This window comes from Fusarium solani (assembly GCF_023522795.1).
Source record: "Fusarium solani strain SB1 chromosome Unknown bctg00000003_1, whole genome shotgun sequence".
Classification (NCBI taxonomy): Eukaryota; Fungi; Ascomycota; class Sordariomycetes; order Hypocreales; family Nectriaceae; genus Fusarium; species Fusarium solani.
Window position 1 is genome coordinate 3,042,603 of NW_027072154.1, and position 18,476 is coordinate 3,061,078.

At 54.1% G+C, this 18,476-nt stretch overlaps 4 protein-coding genes across 4 annotated transcripts; 2 read left to right on the top strand and 2 right to left on the bottom strand.

Moving 5' to 3' along the window:
- Window positions 1-827: 827 nt before the first annotated feature.
- MRS44_006511 (mitochondrial 54S ribosomal protein uL29m) lies at window positions 828-1,698 on the bottom strand (the record flags this gene model as incomplete). The annotated part of the gene is made up of 2 exons (XM_046284768.2): window positions 828-1,115; window positions 1,183-1,698. 2 exons carry the CDS (start codon window positions 1,696-1,698, stop codon window positions 828-830), a joined length of 804 nt encoding a protein of 267 aa, XP_046139889.1.
- An 8,891-nt stretch (window positions 1,699-10,589) lies between these two features.
- On the top strand, window positions 10,590-13,584 carry MRS44_006512 (uncharacterized protein; the record flags this gene model as incomplete). Its single annotated transcript, XM_046281877.2, has 2 exons — window positions 10,590-11,313; window positions 11,369-13,584. The coding sequence occupies 2 exons, from the start codon at window positions 10,590-10,592 to the stop codon at window positions 13,582-13,584; spliced, it is 2,940 nt and encodes a 979-aa protein (XP_046139887.1).
- A 545-nt stretch (window positions 13,585-14,129) lies between these two features.
- MRS44_006513 (uncharacterized protein) lies at window positions 14,130-14,425 on the bottom strand (the record flags this gene model as incomplete). Its single annotated transcript, XM_065621797.1, has 2 exons — window positions 14,130-14,328; window positions 14,418-14,425. The coding sequence occupies 2 exons, from the start codon at window positions 14,423-14,425 to the stop codon at window positions 14,130-14,132; spliced, it is 207 nt and encodes a 68-aa protein (XP_065477869.1).
- A 531-nt stretch (window positions 14,426-14,956) lies between these two features.
- On the top strand, window positions 14,957-16,243 carry MRS44_006514 (uncharacterized protein; the record flags this gene model as incomplete). The annotated part of the gene is made up of 1 exon (XM_046280519.2): window positions 14,957-16,243. The coding sequence occupies one exon, from the start codon at window positions 14,957-14,959 to the stop codon at window positions 16,241-16,243; it is 1,287 nt and encodes a 428-aa protein (XP_046139885.2).
- Window positions 16,244-18,476: the final 2,233 nt, after the last annotated feature.

Consider the following 18,476-nt stretch of genomic DNA (forward strand, 5'->3'; position numbering starts at 1 on the left):
TGCCAAAGGACACTCCAACTTCATCCTAACCTTGTGGTTGACGCCTCCAACAGCAACGTCTTACCCAGTTTGTCCAGTCCATCATCTCGCTCCCACGAGACCGATCACTGATTATTGATTATGCATTGCCCGTTTCGTCGTGGCTACTAATCTGCCAGATCGCTTAATCCAATTCGACTAGGTAGCTAGTATGAGCCGGCGACGGTCCCCAGAAGACTCACCGTCATATGATTGGGCTGACATGTGGGCTTCAATTGTACGATGCAGGGTCCCGCCGTCGCTGAGGCGTCGGTTGCTCGCCAAATGTGTAAATGAGATGCCATTTTCCTTCTCGTCTTCTCCTGAGAGGTGACGAGGACGTGGACATGGTCTCTTTGAGATGTTGGCCCCAGTGCCACCGCTCCCTCAACAAGACCTGCGTGCCCCCTTTTCACCATCCTGGTACACGGAATCCCGGTGACTTGAACTATAAATGCTTGCTCAATGCGGAATTCATATGCGAGTGTGTAGCTCATGCCCTGTTTTATCGGTTTGCATGACTGACATGTTTAGCAACTTCATGCTCTCCATCGTTGGTCGACCGCACTACTCATGATGAGCCATGACAACCATGACCTAGCCAAATCTCCATATCCGCGCTGCACAGTCGTATATCATACATTTATCATACACACACATGTCTTGTTTCGTCTACTGTATCTTACATGCCCTAGATATACACGACGAATAAGTCAACCTAGCTCCAACCAGACATCATGACCCTTTCCCCTTTCCCGTCCCAGACATGTCCCGACTATGCGTGGCATCACTTCATCGATAACAGGTCTTTATCGGTCCAGCGGCTTCTCTGGCTTGCCCTGTTGTGCTTCCGCTGCAACGGTGTCCACTGGGAGGCTGTCCTTGGTGTCTTGGGCAGCCTTGACTTCCGCCTCCGTCTCTGGTTGTGTCCACTCCACGGCCTCGGCCTCGTCCTCATACGCAGAGGGTGTGTAGACTTTGCCTTTGGCTCCTTTCAGGTTGATTTCGGGATCATTCGCAGCAACCTCAACGGCATCCTGCCAGGTATAGAATCGCTCCGTCAGCGCATGCTTGATGGCTCGTTGCGTCTTCATGACCTATAATTCCCGAGTCAGCACTCCAATACTCCAGTCCAGGCATTGAATCGTTGGGATTTGTGTTTACCTCTTCATCTCGTGTATCAAGCTCTCGCTCGCCGAATCCCAGCTTGGATCGAAGAAGCTCCGCCCGTGACGTAGCAAGCATGTTCCTCTCCCGGCAACACACCCACCACAGGGCATGCAGGTCCTCCCAAGACTTCTTTCGCAGCTCCTCGACCGTCCACGCTCGTCCGTGCTCCTCTGTCTCCTTGGGCGTCCACAGCAACTTGCCCGGCGCGGGGAAGAAGCCCCAGAGCCCATGGTCAGGGTCGACCTTAACCTCGGGCTTGAAGTCGCGGGGTTTGGGCAGGGGAACGTTGGACATGGAGAGAGGCTCGCGAGGTCCCGAGCCGTACAGGCTACTCACGCCACGCTTCGGGTTGTTGTCCTTGGTCTTGCGCTTGCATTGTGGTGCGGTCGTTGAGAAGTGGGCGGTGGCTCGAGGTGCTGAGGAGGCCTTGCCGATCAATGATGTTCTGGAGGGGGTGCAGGCCTGGAGTATCCGGCCTGAAGAGGACCGCAGCGCAATTGGGCTTGCCATTGGCAGATATACGGCCTGTCGGGACGTTTGGACGAGGCTATTCAACCCACCTCAATAGCACGCAGCAAAATTTGGGGCACAGCTCGCTGTCTCTCGGTGTCGGCTGATTGTAAGGCCGGCGCCGCTCTTGAGGTCACGTGCATAGACTTCTCACCGAGGCTCACCGAGAGATGGATCTCATCAGTGGGTTCCTCCTCGATGGAGGCGCACTTGCAGCACGGATAGCCTGGTACGGAGTACAGAGTACATGATCTCTTGGGGTGGGTGATGCGGGGGAACTGCTCCAGATGCCCCATCTCATAGCCATATTCTAGAAAAATAAGGGTGTTGCCAGTTCCTGGCTAGAAAGACCACCAGAGCCACAAACGGGATGCGGGCCCTATCCATTCATCGTCAGGAACGGACGAGCATGAAGCTGGGGGACTCCATCGCCGTCTCCACGTTTCTGAGCCCATCGTCGAGCGGACGGACGTTATCGTGATCAGCCCTCTGAGCAACGACAGTTTCATGTGAACAATTCAATGCATCAAACTGCGGCGAGATGGCGCTTACGACAACATGAGACGCGCGTCAGGACATAGAAACCACCGACTTGATTCTAAACATAGGTATTGTAGGCACCGAGAGGGGCAATTGCAAGTCTTCCGCCTCTCTCACCCTATACTGTACGAGGTCGGCACAGAAAGCAAAGCTCGTCGTCCTTGTGTCTAAGAGCTGGGCAGCAAATGCCTCGTTCACGACATCACCTCCAGGGTAAATCCACCCTGCACCGCACTTCACCCGACATGTGTGACGAGCAAGTGATAATCGCCCAAAGCCGCAGATGTCCGTGCCGCCTGTGTCGGCACCATTACACGTGTGCATGTGTTGATGTGTTCCTTCGACACGCACTCATCGCATAGGATGCTCATCCATGCGTCACCAACCTCACCAACCAGCCAGCCTTGGCCAGCAGCTACAGGCTACAGGCTCACAACCCTGTCACGGGCGGCTCGACGTGAATGCAACATGCAACCCCTCCCCTCGCGTCTGGCGCGTGGGGGTTTGCACAGCCTTCCTCGGCCATCTTTCCAACTCGCAATGCCCGATTCAGGGAATGATGGTCATGCAAGCCATGCAAGTCAGAAGGGTTCGGGGGGTGACTGCAACCCAGGTGCTTGCAAGCGGAGCGCAACTTGGCGCCCAACAAGGGGGCATCTGCCGTAATTGTCCAGAGACATTTCTGGGTTTGTTTGGCATTGGCATTGGCATTGGCAGCCAGTATCGGACAAATAATACTGCCAACCATTCTATCGCGGCATATCCCGCAGGGAAAAAAAGCCGACACATCACAATCATGAGCTTCAACACACCAGGATCCAGTTGCCAGTTGCTAGTTGCCAGCTGCATAGCTCGCCTCTGGTCGCCTCTCCAACGACAAACTACCTTTTCAACCGAGGCGAGGCGAATCTCCCTAAACCAGGTACCTGGGGGCTCTTCGAGACAAAACAAGTGGCAGTGACCGCCCGAGTCCATAGCTCGAGTCAAGTGAAACGGGCGAGGGTCAGGAAATACGGATATACATACACGGGACACGGGAAAAGGAGATTACGCCTCAAGAGGCGCCAAAAAGCAAGTCAGGAAAAAGTTGTTCGCTCACCGAAACTCCGAGGAATGGTGCGGGCGAAAGGAGCTTTTCGCAGCCTCTCAAATCACAAATCCGTCGTCATCCATCCATTCATTCACCAATCTTGCCTTTGGCAGGTAGCCCGGGCCAAGTTCGAGAACCGTTCTGGCCTCAACTGCTAGCGTCAAACATATATCCTTTCAAGTGAAGTGTGCACCAGTGGTTAAACCTTGGGGCTCGTGGGACGCACTGGTATCGAGTACTTGACCCCGACAGCCAGTCAACGCATAGCAGATTCGCGGAGGGTTCGTAGTGCGCCCCTCCCACTTCCCGCGGTGAAGACGTACTGTACCGTGTCGTACGTACAGACCTGGAGAAACCGCCAGGGCCAAACATGTGTCGCAGCTGTGGTGCGAGCATCGGCTGCCCATCGTCATCATCGTATCTTGCTTGATATCGATCACCGACAACAGTTAACCCGCGCTGCATGGTCATCTTACAGCCGGCTCAAGTTTCCCTCCCCAGCACTCCGTAGACCAAGTTTGGAAGTCTCAACCAGCATTTTGCTTTCCGAGTCGGCTCGCCAGCGACGCCGCCAGTTGGTGTTGGTGGGGGGCCTCGTGGTGAAACGGACAGCGCGGCCAGCCAAGAACGACGCCTCTCCGGCAGAGTTCCGCACTAGACGACGCCAGTGGTGATTAATGATGGGTGGGATGTTGGATGTTCGATGTGAAAGGCGTATTGTTGCAGGCTGGGCGTTCGTGACGTACATGACCGACCGGCGGCTGTGGGTGGTTGGGAAAAACCAAGCTGGCGCTGGTCAAATAAGCATTACCCTATTAGCTCCGATACCCTCGACTGATGCTCTCTTTGTCGCCGAAACGGGTCGGGGGTGGAGGGCTTCGAGGCCGTGCACCCTTCAAGATTCCGCACCTGTCGCTTCAGACGTGCAGCTCATCTCTCTGTACGGCGTAGTCAGAGTAGATTTCGGTGGCTCATCACTAGACCGGCCCGGCTGAACGAATGACGTGCGGACATTGATGTGCGGTTGAGAGAGCGAGCGATTTAATTCTCTGGCCGTCGCGATACAGTACAGTATCAGGGAATTCGAAACCCCCGAGGCTAATGATTTATGACTCGTGCAGCCGTGCCTACGCTGCAAGCGGTCCGTTCATTTGCTGATTGCGCGGAAAATGTCGATACGCACAGCACGCGGGGGTTGATGGAGGGAGGGATACAGGACGGAATCCTCCTCGGTTGTGTTGCCGACGCCCACGGCGAGCAGTTCATACATGGCGTGGAGATGAAGCCATCGCGACGTGCCCTTTCCCTACCTAATGTTGTGCGTTAGGACGATGTGGCCCTGACGGGGTCTTCAAGGAGCGGGAGGGACCCAGCAGGAGGAGCTTTGGTGCTTTGAGGCTCAACATGCCTCCGTCCGGCACCACCAACGGCAGTTTTGCTCCTCTCCACCAGGCCCGCTTCTCCAACGATTGCCGAACATGGCCCTCTTTTGGTGTGGTGCACTGGAGAAAACCATGATGGTGTGCATGGCTTACCGGACGAGAACCACATCTCCGACGATATCGGGCGAGATCCTCCTGTCCGCGTCCAGTTTTCTTTGACCAGAATTTTCGCCCCTTACGTCGACGAAACTGTATCATTGTCTCGAATGTCAAACGGGCACCCTCCAGGAGCCCGAGCCGCCCTCACCTTCGTAAAACCCAGAGGCAGACCTCAATCCCTGTTGCCCATGTCAGCCACTGAATTCCATCGGATACCCCGATGGAGCAGTCCCGACTGTCGGAGCAGGGGTCTCCAAGAAGGGCGTGTCTCTTGCGCACTTATCAGCTGAGGTTGCGAGCATCATCCCTACGCGACCAGAATAAGTCACAGTTAGCGACCAGACAACCGATGACATCTTGAACAGCTTGCCGGCGGCACCCGCGCCCGCCACCACCAGACCCTGGTGCCGGGCACACATGCCAGATTCGTACATGCCACAATTACTACGCCATTTGTCAGCGAATATCTTCCATGGCAATCAATCAATGTGCTGTGAGGAACTGCTGTAAGTGCAGGATCGCAATTTGCCTGGCCTGTTTATGACCTGTCTCCTGGGTAGCCACCAGCAAGCTTTTGCCTGTCAAACGTTGGCTAAAACAAACGTGAGCTTGGGTGGAGCGCGAGTACGGTAGGTAAAACGGCGGTGGTGTTTCTCGAGTCGGTGAAGTCTCGGAAAAAAGAAAAAGAACGTCATAAGAAGTCATGGGAGAAGAAAATTTGATACCTCAGGCCACGCAATGGCCAGGGGTAACCGACCCCGGCCCGGTACTGACAATGGCGGTAAGGACACATGTTGAAGAGGCAAAACACCCAGGACGATTCTTGAGCAACGCGGTCGTGATTGATTTCAATGCCATGTTGGACGTCGTCGAGATTGATAAACGACAAGGTGTGTATCCGCACGATCGCGGCTCTGGCAGTTGTTCTGTCCCACGTTCTGGCCATGACAATGTCCCACAGCGTCCGCGCCCTGGTAAAAAGAGGGCCCAAGAGGCGCCGCCACAGAGGCAGGGGGTGACTGATGCTAGACAGTGGCAGGGGAACAAAAATCCCCCAAGTCTCAACCAGCTTGGTTCGTTGATGGTTGTTTCTCGGGAATGACGCCTGTCTCGGTGTTCCCGCCGCTATGCATGCACAGAGGGAGGTGGTTGACATTCCCCAAAGTCCCTTTGTTTCGAGCTTGCCGGTCATCGTCCGATCGCGGAAAGCCCTCAACGGGCAGTACTGGCGGGTAGATGCCCAACTCGGTTGCTGGACCAGGACATGGTGATATCGTGACAAGGTGATATATATTTTGTATCGTGCGTGGTCTGAGGGAAGCATGGTGGTTGCGACATGGGCGGGTTCTTAACAGGCCAGCGTGGGCGGCTCAGATCAACTCTTCTCCAACTATGGAGTACGCCTCCTCACGGGAAGGACTCCACCACAAGCTTCTGGAGTCAGAATCGAAGCCTTCCCTTCCCTCCCTCGTTCGTCCTCGAGCAGAATGCTATGGCGGGAAGGTGAGGGGTTCCAAGGGGCCTGGCTCCACTGAGATCTGCCTCGGTGGGAACAGCCGGGCGTGGTGTTTTCGGGAGCCATTGGACGGCCCCGTTGCAGTGCCTGGCGTCGACGACAAGGAGATCCGAGGACCCTTGGAGCAAAGTGCCTCGTGTCAATCAATTCGCGCGTGCCTGCGTTTCAGGGACGACAAACCAGGCGCACCGTCTGACCGACACTGAGGGTGATTTCTTTCCCGCGGACTGTCCGCCGCAGTGATCGGAGTACCTCGCACGTACTAACAGGATTCGGCGAATTTTGTTCTCTTCCTTTTTTGCTTCTGTTGACCCACTCTGCTATTCTTTCGCTCTAGGTTGGCAGGGGTCCGTTGAATCGTCAGTGCTGTTGGCGCTAACTTGTCGAGCTTTCTCTCTCGTACCGAGCCAATGTCTCGTCGTCCGTGGAATTTTTATGCCGAAAAGTATTCTCCCAGGGTGCTGCCCCCGAACCAAGGGAACTTTTGGCCGAGTTCACCGATCAATAGGTTCGAATGAAAGGGTTCCAAGGATCACACCGCGGCCAGTGCCCTTGCTCCTTGTCAGCTTTTGAGCGAGACAGAGGACAGGGAACATGCTTGAGACTCGCTTGACTCGTGGATCCTGCACATCATCTTGGGATCCTGGCGTCTTCGAGTCACGAGGCGAGCGCCTGCCCGTATGCGCACATGGCTTCAGGGAACTAATAGTCTGTTTGGCAAGCCCCCAAGGTCATGATGCCAGAACAGTTTACGTACCAGCGTGGGCGGCGTACAGTGTAGTGCCAACAGAGGGACAGGCCAGACCTTGGTCGCGGCTGTTGCCAAGACATGCCGTCTGAGTTTGGCATGGGATCCCGTTATTAAACCGCTCTTGAGGCCAACGACAAGCGCGCCGTACGTATCATGGCAAGGGATGGTGCCATGGCATGGTTGAGCAAAGCAAGTTGACCTCGCCAGGACGGGCGTTGAGATGTCCAGGAGCCACCAGGGCTTGAAAGTTTGCCGCTGTCGAACAAGGCAGTCGGGAACTCTGGCCTGCCATTGGTCCTCGACCGAAATGGTATTGATATCAACTTGTAGGTGAGTTGGCCAAACACCTTTGTGAATCTTGAATCACATTAACAACGCCAGTGGTAACAATACCATAAACAGGCCATGGGGACTCGCAAGAGATGCACGAGACAGCCCCAGACGATGTCTCGAAGCATCTGGTACGCATGAAACATCTGGTCAAGATCTGTCTCAGTGCAAAGGACATATCGATGGCTTGAAGGCGGTCGAGAAAATCTGGCCACGATCCTCTAGTCCCGTAGCGTCGACACTAGTCGCTCAAGTTGCTCACAAGATCAGGCAAGAAAAAAATCTCGAAATGAGAAGGGCTGCATGATCTGGTCGAGAGATCCCGGCGCGAACTCGGCGTCCGAGTCGTGTATGAGGTAATGCGGTGAGAGGACTCGGTTTGGTGTGAAGCATCGTGACCTTTGGGTGTGTAGCGAGGCCGGCTACGACACCGGGAATCGGATGGGGCAGCGCGCTCCGGAGACTAAGAGTACGAGGTATCGTGTACAACGGTCCAGGAAGCCTGGACAGCTTGACAGGTAGGGAGGCAAAGCGTACCTGTTACGAAATCACCCAACCTCCAACAATTCCCACGCGGAGGACACCCCCACCCCCTGGCCCGAGCACATTTGGCGCACCGTACCAACCGACCGTGCAAAGTCCGTCGTTGTCCGAGAGGCCGTTTGTGAAGTGTCTCGACGCGTTGTGCATCATCCTGGTTTCTGTCTTTTCTTGTGCAGAACGATTCCCTGCCTGGGGCCAGGATGGCGAGACGAGCCAGCATTGCGAGCATCGGTGCAAGTGCCGCCAGATCCCTGACTTGACACAGGCATTGGAGGGCCGCCTGACACTGGGTGATATTAGGAAAAATAGTGATGCGGTGATGCTGACCACGACGTTGGAATAAGAGATGGTTGTTCAGGGCCTTGGGTTTGGTTGCCTTTGGCGGGCCTTTGTCATGAGGCCGAATCCCCAGACGTGCGTGCCCGCGCCTCTTGACCCAGGGTTCCTCCCTCCCTTGCTGGGCGGTGTCGGACGGCGAGACCGGTGCCGCTATCGCTGCCGCTGCTGTTGCTAACGATGCCGCCCAGCGCCTCAGTTGCCTGCCTCATGGCCTCAACGCTGGAGGCTGCTCTGGATCGGAGGTGCATTTCATCAGATCAGGATGGTGCCTGAGCGAGGGGCTTGCATGTCAGGTCGCCGCCTCACGCACACCTTGGCCGATGCGCCCAAATCGGTTTGGCGTGTTTGGCATTTCCGTCAAGTACCTTATACGCTTGATGCGCCTGTTGGTACAGCGAGGACGGACGGGATGCAGAGTTTTTTCTTTTAGGGAGGCGTCATGGCCGGCGGCAACCTGAATGAGGACATGCCCAGTGTTTGCCAGTGTCTGTATCTCTTGGAGGTGTAAAAGATTGCATCACCCCCATCCATCATCCCCTCGGCATCTGGAGAATTACAGTGCGTTGAGGCGTTGGTGATAAGGCGGTGCTGGAAGGGAAAGAAGCACCCTGATCGTTTCTGTGGATACGACGAGGGTACCTGGCTACTCGCTGGACGTGGCTGCAGCCAGTAGGTGACGAGCAAGTATTGAAAGATTCACCGCAAACCGCAGTGCCTTTCTCGGGCCCCAATTCTGGCGGCTTAGAGCGGCAATGGCACCCACGCTAGCGGCCAACTGGGACAAGCCAGAAATTTCGCCGTAGACCCGATTTGAAAGAGAAGAAAGACGAAGGGTGATTGCTAGTACATAGGCGAGAGCAGACGCGGGTGTGTAGAGAGTAAAAAACGAGAGAAAAAAAAGAGCGAATGTCGGGACAAGAAGGGAAGGGTTGAGAGAATTGGATGCTGCAAACAGCTGGCGTCCAGTGTTGAAGCGTCGTCCTTGCTTGGCAGATGTCGCTGGTACCAGGTACTTCGGTGTTTACTCCGGCTCTGGCTGCACTGGTCGTTTTCTCCCGTTGTCGTCTCTCACTGGCCGACAGGGGTACAGAAGAGAAGGCAAGGCAGGCGGGCAACTCGTCTCTCATTTTGGCGCGCGCTCTCACTGTCTGCCTTCTGTCTGGCAAGGCGAGGTTGGCAGGTACGGCGAGGTAGGAGGTACCTTAGGCTTCCTTCTCTCGGTTTGTTCCTCTCTCCCGTTCCCTCATCTTCCATCTTCCTTGATCTCCCCCGAATTTTTTTTTCTCTCGCTCACCTCACTCACTTTTTTCAACATCCCCTCACATCAATTCCAGCTCTTGCATCCCCCCTCCCATTGAGCAACTCGCTCGATTTCACTGTCGCGATATCTCCGCAAGATTTGCGCGTCTGGCGCCTGGCCCCATCAAACACGTCCGCGACCCGCGACCTATTTTTTTTTCCTCTGCTCCAGATCCCAGCCCCAGCTATCCTCGTTGTGGTTCCTCATCCTCGCCGTGGGCCCACTTCCCTTCCAGCATTATCCACTTCCCACTCTCTTCACTGCACCACCCAGGTGTGTGAATTGTGAGCGTGCAAGACCGACTACTACGTACTGTGCGTGCCAGCCAAGGCATTTCAACGGTTCCGCTGTTGCTGCGAAGTTCTCTCTTCTGCTGCCGCTTTCCACTGCCGCCTCGCGCCCTCCTGCGATTGCGTACTAAGCAGGAAAAAAATTGCTACTTAGTGTCCGCTACCGCAACACTGTCTTTTTTATCTCACCCCCGCCCACTTCTTTTTTTTTCTTCGCGCCTCTCGCACTCACGCCCTCCCTCCCACCCACGCAACATCCACCCACCGCAACCCACCTTTCCGACCTTGCTGCCCTGACAGCTTGCCCGCCTGAAGGAGAAAAAAAATAAAAAGGTTCGAGACCCAGTTCTCCACTCTGTGCACCCTCTCCAAAGCACCACCTTCAGAAGAGGGACCTGCCACGAGCCTCATCCTCCACCATCCGGGAACCTCGTCTGCGGAGCTCTACAAGGCTTCGTACTTGATCTCTGTTTGCCATCGAAGCTTGCAAACTTCTGAGGATCCCTTCGACCCCTCTTTCTTCTTCTCCGCAATCCTCGACTTGGACTTGTCATCAACCGCCAAGGTCCATCCTACCCCGGGCAGTTTTTGCGTCGCGGTTTCTTCAACACCACGTCCCTTGTCACCAACTTCACCTCTCCCAAGGGTAGCATGGACGGTTCGCAGTACCCCTCCAATGGTATAAACACGACTTCTTCTGGTCAGACTTATCCTTCACCTACCGCAATCTCTCCCAACCAGCTGCAAACCGGCTCGCCTCTTCCTCAGACACTGCCGCCGCTGCAGCCCCCAACGTCGGCCATGCAAAACATCTACGGCAGCCACCCGCACACGCCGCGGACTCCAGGCACCCCAAACACGCCTGGATCTGCCTCCAACCTGCCCAGCTACCAGCAGCAGACATCGCAGCCCGGCGCCCGTGGCGGTCTTTACTCAATGCCCCCGAACCAATACCCGCCTCCCCAGGCCTATGGCACCTCGGCGGCCATGATGCCCCAGGCGACCACAACCGTGTCTCACCCACAGCCCATCGCGCCCGCGCCCGCTGGTGGCCGAGGGCCTCCGGTGTTGCGACCCATGCCTCCCGGCGGCATCATGTCCCAGCCTGGTGTCTCTTCGCCTTATGGCCCTAGCTCGCTCATGCAGCCTACCTCGGTTCTTCAGGAAGGCGAGCAGCCTACTCACGTTGTCGGGTCACAGGGACGACGCGGTATCTTGCCAAGCGCTCCCGGACGGCCTGCTGCCCCGGCCGCTGGCACTGGCGGCACCAAGAACACGGTCATTCCAGTGAAGGATGCTGATGGCAAATTCCCATGCCCTCACTGCACAAAGACCTATCTTCACGCCAAGCATTTGAAGCGCCATCTTCTGCGACGTGAGTCTGAAAGCACTATTGACACATACAGTGATTACTAACATGCACCTGGCAGACACCGGCGATCGCCCATACATGTGTGTCCTTTGCCGCGATACGTTTTCTCGAAGTGATATTCTGAAGCGCCACTTCCAAAAGTGCTCTATCCGCCGTGGAAACCCCACCGGAGCTAGCCACCTGTCCCACCCTCAAGCGCACGTCAAGAAGAACGCCCAGGCTCAGAAGGCTGCTGGTCTCGCTCACGAGGGCGACCTGAACCACCTCAACGGCTTGAGCAACCTGCCCGCTGACAACATGGTCCACCCCTTTGGCATGGTCCCTGTCAATGACGGCATGAACAACATGGCTCAGGACCAGAGCCAGCTGTCCCGATCCAGCTCGCTCGGCCGTCTTGACAATGGTAACAACGCTGACAGACGCCAAATGAACGGCCAGGTCATGGGTGCTTCTCAGCCCTACGCTACCGACCCCAACTTGAGCAATCAGCAGATGCCCGGCTACAGCATGCCCCCGGCTCAGAACGGAATGCCCATGTATGGCGGTTCAAACAACCAACAATCTAGCCTTGATTGGTCTCAGATGTTCCAGGCTGGTGCGCATCAAACCTATATCAACAACTCTTTCAATCCTAATCTTGGACAGACGCAGATCGGAACCAAACCCGAACCTAATACCGGGCCCGGAACGACAGGCGACAGTGCCAGTGCCACCGACCCCCTCTTGTCGAATTGGGGAATGCCATCCCATCTCCAGAATCCATACAACCAGCTCTCTGATCAGATCCTTAACTTCTTTTATCCTCCTAACCAGGCCATCGATCCCCAAAGCGCGGGAATGAACCTCTACTTTTCACCCGACAACGTCAAAGACTTCTTGGACAAGTACACCCATTTCCACATCCATATGCCTTTTCTCCACGTCACAACATTCAAGGTCATGGAGGCATACACTGGCTTACTCGCAGGCATGTGTTGCATTGGCGCTTGCTACTCAGACCGTGTCACGTCGTCCAACGTTCGCGAAATGATGGACTTTCTCGTTGTCGCGCTTCAGCGCGACTGCAAGATGATGTCCAATGCTGAACTGCAGACAGGCGAACCGAGATTTGCATCTCGGACTGACATCGAAGAGCTGCAGGCTGTCCTGTTAACATGTATCCTTCTGCTCTGGAACGGATCGCCTCAACAACGGGAGCGGGCTCGACACATTTATCCTGTGCTCGCGTCTCACGCCCGGAAGCTGAATCTTTTCCAGCCACCCAATAACACCGCCTTGATATCCCCTCTGCATCGAATCGACTTCAACCCAGCTGAATTCGACCCGAGGCAGTTCGCCTGGGAGACTTGGATTGACCAAGAACGACGCAACCGCCTGATGTTTGGTGTTTTCCTTTTGGATGCGGCAATGGGTCTCTACTTCAACTCGAATCCACTCTTCGATGTGTTTGAGATTCACCTGCCTCTGCCTTGCGATGACGCCGCCTGGGATGCTGACAAGGCTGAGGTGTGTGCTGCGGCACTTGGTCTCAAGGGTGCTGATGCTGTGCGGGAGACGAACCCTTCTGGTACCCAACGAGCGAAGCAACCAGAGATGGACTGGGCGCTCAAGGCTCTCCTTCACCCATCGTATCAGATCCAACCAGGAAGCACCAATCTCTATGGCAAGTTCGTTTTGATCCATGGCATTTTGGCTTTGATTCGACGGGCCCAGGTGGACGGTAGTGCTGCACAGCTCTCCAAATTTGGAACCCCTCCTCCAAGTGACTGGATGACCCCGACCGGTACCAACAGCGGACGGGCAACTCCTGTGGATGGGGCGGCTGCCAACACGGACCCACAGAGCCTGCAAGCACTCACCATCGCCCTGGGCAAGTTCAAGCAAAACTGGGACACCGACATGGCCAATCAGTTTCCACCAACCTTGCCGGGATCAAGCAACCCTCGACGACATGGCTTTTCGCGGGACGGTGTGCATTTCTATTGGCTAGCCAACTACATGCTCAAGCACACACAGACCTCTGAGTTGCGACTGTCCCCGGACGCTCGTTTCGTGCAGGTCATTCAGCTGTTGAAGTCGGTCAAATCATGGGTGATGTCTGATGGTGCGTCAAGAGGAGAAGAATTAGGATCAGTCGGAGAGATTGATGATCAGTATGGAGCGATGGATCTTACACTTGAGATGGCAAAACTATTCAAGCCTCTTCCACAGGTGGTGGAAGACGCTGGCACTGCGTCTGTCAAGACGGAACTCGACACAGGAACGGCAGTATGACTTTCTTACCTATTCACACCAAAAAAAGCACTCGGAGGGGTAGGGGTTGCATCAGGAGGCGTTGCATTCTGATTTTTTTTTCTTGTTTTCTTTGTATCTGGGTCACTGGGTTCGACCGAAGTGATGGCCCTCTTCGGATCGGCTGGATTGGTCTCATACGCATCCAAGGTCGGCACCGGCATTTTTGTGCAATGCATTTGTTGAGAATTAGACGGGGAGAGGAGTTGCTGCATTATTAGACTTTGATCCAGATAGAGAGGGAGGTCTAGCCGGTTAAACGGTCTTCCGGCAGACCATCATGACTTCATGGCTTGGGCTGGTTAATGATGTTTGCCAAATCTTTGCGTGTCTCAGCCTTGCTTGTGAATCGTGATCGGTGAAGTGACTTGTGTAGACTCGTGCGAAATGGCATGTTGTATTGCCGAATTACTGAACAGTATTTTCATTGACGCGGGCTCATTGACGCGGGCTCATTGACCAGCTAGGTATTGGGAATTGGATAGGTATTCATTGCAAAAGTAGGCTCCATGGCTATTGATCAATATTTAGTTTTCCGACTTCTCATCCTTCTCGACGGTGATGATCTTTGGCGTGTATTTGTCCAGCTTAGCCTTGTCCTCCTCGGTTGGGGTAAGGCCCAGTGTCTCCTCGACTGTGTCGGCCAACATTAGGCCTCCGGCTCCCCAGGCGAGGATAGCTACACCGACACCGAGACGGGTCTTTGGAGAAAGGTTCTTGTAAGCTCTGAGTTTATGCGTGTGAGCTTCCATGGTTTCCGGTTGCATCGGCGGAGTGAGAATGATTGAAGCAAGGATGAGTGAGGAAAGACGTACCTGAACATGGCGATGGCGTGAGATGGACAGAAAGAAGGACAGGGCGGACTGAAATGATAGGAGATGTTGCTGCCTGGTATTGAACAGCCGGCTCACTCAAGGCCAAAACTAAAGGGCGAGAGACTGCACACGTCAAAGGTATTGAAGTTTGACTGAGTTTGACTGAAGATGGGGAAAAATGAAGCCGCGGCGGATTGAGTTGAGGGCACGGTGGGCGTGTGCATAGCGAGTGAACCTCGAGCTCAAAGGCTCTTTCCCCGGGAACGTTGGGATGAAGGCAGGTGAAGCATAGGAGGAAGGCACAGCGGATGCAAAGCGGATGCAACTTAACTCAAATCATGGATGCCTCCCCTATTCCCCAACAAACGCTTGTCCCATTCATTCTATTTAATCACCATCAGAGCCGCGTGAAATCGATCTGGCCTTGTTATTCTTCACTTATATCAAACACTTACATTAGACACTCACATCGAACCACATCGAACCACATCAAACCAGACTCGTCCATTTGTGGAGGAAAGCTGCTGCTCAAGACAACAATGTCCGAACGATGCATCTCGCACCGGCCATTGAGGTCCCGCTTCCATGGCATTCCGCGCAAGCTCACCCACTACACAGCGGACCATCTTTCACGAGACAACTCTGACTACCAACATCGACTAGACAGGCGAATCGGAGAATACACACACCATGGGCTCGGCATCTCCCACTTCGATGGCGTGGTATGGAGGGACGACGGGCTACGCCTTCATGAGCTGTCCAAGATACCCAGCTCTGCGTCACATATTCGCTCTGTCAAGTTTAACCTGACCCGCGTGGATCAGGACATGTTCCAGAATGCTCTCGCTGAGATCAAGGATCCCCAGAAACGGGAAGAGGCAAGTTTACTTTACCGTTCAAGTCAGGGCGAAGCCACAGAGCCCGTTGCCTTCCCAAGGAAGTTGGTTGCTGCCGCCTTGAGGGACCTACCCAACCTCGAATCCGTCACCTTCACCTGGGTTGAGTGCCCATGGAAGAAACACATGGCGGCTGACGGTCCCTCTGTCGAGGAGGAATCACTGGCCAGAGCTGGCAAGGAGGTGTTCAAGACGCAGCAGGCCATTATCGAGGCGCTACGAGAGCGCAACCTTCCTCTCAAGAGCCTAACCCTGGAACCCTTCATGCCTCAATGCGTGCTTGCCCTCTCATCCTTTGATCCAGCTGTCTCGACTGTCTTTGGGTCTATTACCAGGCTGACGCTCAAACTGGACTGCGGTGTTTCCGTATTCAAGCCCAACTATCTCAACTATTTCATATCCTTGATGCCCAACATCCATCATCTGAGCATCCACGCTTGGTCGGTCAAGGATGAAGCATCCGGCATTGACTTTTGCACAAAGACGAGACTGCGACATCTGGAGAGTATCGACTTCTCCTGCCTCAAGATCAAATATGGCACACTTGCCAAGTTCTTCTCGGATCATGGATCAACGATCAAACGGGTCAACCTGGACAATCTGTTTTTGTGGTGCGAACCGGCCGGCAAGTGGAATCTCGGCTGGGACGATATGTTGCTGGACATGAGAGACAGTTTGACAGCCCTGCAGAGGATCAACCTCAGCGGAACCTTTACAAATGATGTTGGCCGAAATCAGGTGTTCGTCAGACGGAACGGCTCTGGTGTACGTGCCCGTGGACTGCGCCACTTCTCTTCGAGGGATGAGTTCGCACCTCTCGAGAGCTGTATGCTGGCGAATCTGGAGAGTGTGGTGTGTCCCCGACAACACCACGGAAATGCGAAAAAGCGAACCCGGGAACTGCTGACGCCATCCCCCGACAGATATTAAGCCAGGGAAATATGAAGAAGGGATGGTTTTGTTTCATTCTTTGTTAGGAAAGCGAGGATACTGCGAGGGTGGGCATTCAATGAGATTGAGAAGCAATGTGGTTATATCACCGGGCAGCGAAAACACGGGACAGCATCATCATGAAGGCAATGACAATGTCATGCTATCAGTTGAAATGGCAACGACGGAACAGTGTTATCATGGAAGCAAAGACAGGAGTATGTGTTTGTCGAGATAGTAGAGATAATGAAGTATCATCGTTCGTTAGTTCGAGGAGGAGCAACATGAGTGAATGAAGGGGTGAGCGATGCTATGAACGTGTGATGTACTGATTTATCCTCCTCTTGGACAGAAGCACCCATGAATCAAAAAGAGAGAGAAGAGGGGAGGATGATCGCCAAACAGCATAGTTGTTCGCGTGGCATTTCGCTAGGCTATTCTCCTCCCTCATGACTACCCACACGTTCCCCTCGGCTACATTATCCTAGTCTGAACAAGTGCTAAAGAACAGAAACTAGGGCTAAGTAATTGAAGCTGTCTAACTAATTGATGGCCTGATCACCCCTAGATATTTGGCTTCCAGGGTTTGTGGCAAGGAGAGACATGGTTGTGTCTCTGTGTTCTCCGGCTAGCGTTTGGGGCCCATGGATGGACTAGGAACAAGGCACAGAGGCTTTGAGAAGATTCCAAAGAGGCACCTTTCATGACTAGTGATTAACATGCACCAATAATATGCGATATGACAAGACTTTGCGTACTTTGCTAGTTCGTGATGTTCCTGTGTATCTAGGGGGAAGCTTGAGCAAGTGGTGTGGCTGGAGGAAAGAGAAAGCGCTTACAGTGGGATTGTTTCTCGAATATTGGGGAACAGATAGTCAGGTAGGATAAGAAAGTCGAGTGCTAGTGAGACCAAAATGCCGTAGTTTCAATGTTGATCGCTGAACTTGGCGAGCCCTATACTACGTTAGAAGTCAGGTGTTTCAGAGGAGTCAGAAACACTTCAAGATCAACACCAGGCATTTGTTATCGAACGATCTAGGGTGGATACAAGCACCGATTTTCCATGCCTTGCCTTTGGTATTGGGGAACACATCACATGGCAGCTTTGGGATCTCTGCTTTCTAACTTGGGTAGATGGGGGAGAGCGTGTGAGGTTGGGAAACACATGATGCTCAACAATGGGTGCCTAAGCAACTCCAATGGACATACCAGTAGCTTCAAAGTATATTCACAAGATTTGGAGTCATACACCGGAATCAACAAGTCCTTTGCTTGGATATGCTCGAGGAGCGAAGGTGGCTCATCTCATCATGTGCATGTTTTTGACTTTGTGTCAACATGAGAACATGCTTTGAGTTGATACATATCAAACCGGGTTAATTTTCATCTTGCTGCGTCTAACTCTTGTGTAATGGTACAAGGTCCCTTGTGAGGGGTGCACACTTCTTCACGGAGGCAATTAACTCTCGTGATGTCTTAGTATCTACGTGTGAACAGACGTCACGTGTCCTTGGGTCTTTGATATCGGAACCGGCCGGTCTACGAGAGGAACTGGGGAGAGGAAGGATTCAAGACACCGTTGGAGAGTCACTCCATAATCCACGGGGGGATGGACACCTGAGCCGAAGTGAGGCTGTTGATGAAGATGTGATCACGATGTCCCAGAGATCGAGCACGCAAAGACACCATCCTAGGCCAAATAGCCCGCAGATGTGACTCTAGGGAATAGCGTCAACTGTAGGCTGATACGTCCCCAGCCATGGGCAAGAAAAGGCGCATGTTAGGACATGGAGGCACGCGGAGCTGAGGGGAGAGCATACCGCGTAAAGGGGCGATGGAGTTGAGTGAGACATCAGGTGGCGAAAAGGATAGAACAGAGAGAGACATCCATCCATGGTAGAATGAGGCCCGGGTCTCTCATGTCAGCGGGCAAAGTGAAGGAGGAAAGGAAGGGAGTTAGTTTTGCTTCTGCCCGCCCGCCCAATATCACAAGCGGCTTGCTGGCACGGACGTGACAGCTCTTGAGCCGTTGGACGATCGAAATGCAATACAGACATCGGGATGAATGGATGCAATGTGATGTGAGATGTTTGAAAAAGCCTCGAGTGCCTGCAGCGGACTGCCGTAAAGTGCCGTGCGTGCAGGACATCAATCACGGTGGAGAATGGAACCGGCATTGGGATGACTGAAGTCCCGTTGGGAGAAGGCGTAGCTGGTCTGGCCCAAGACACGT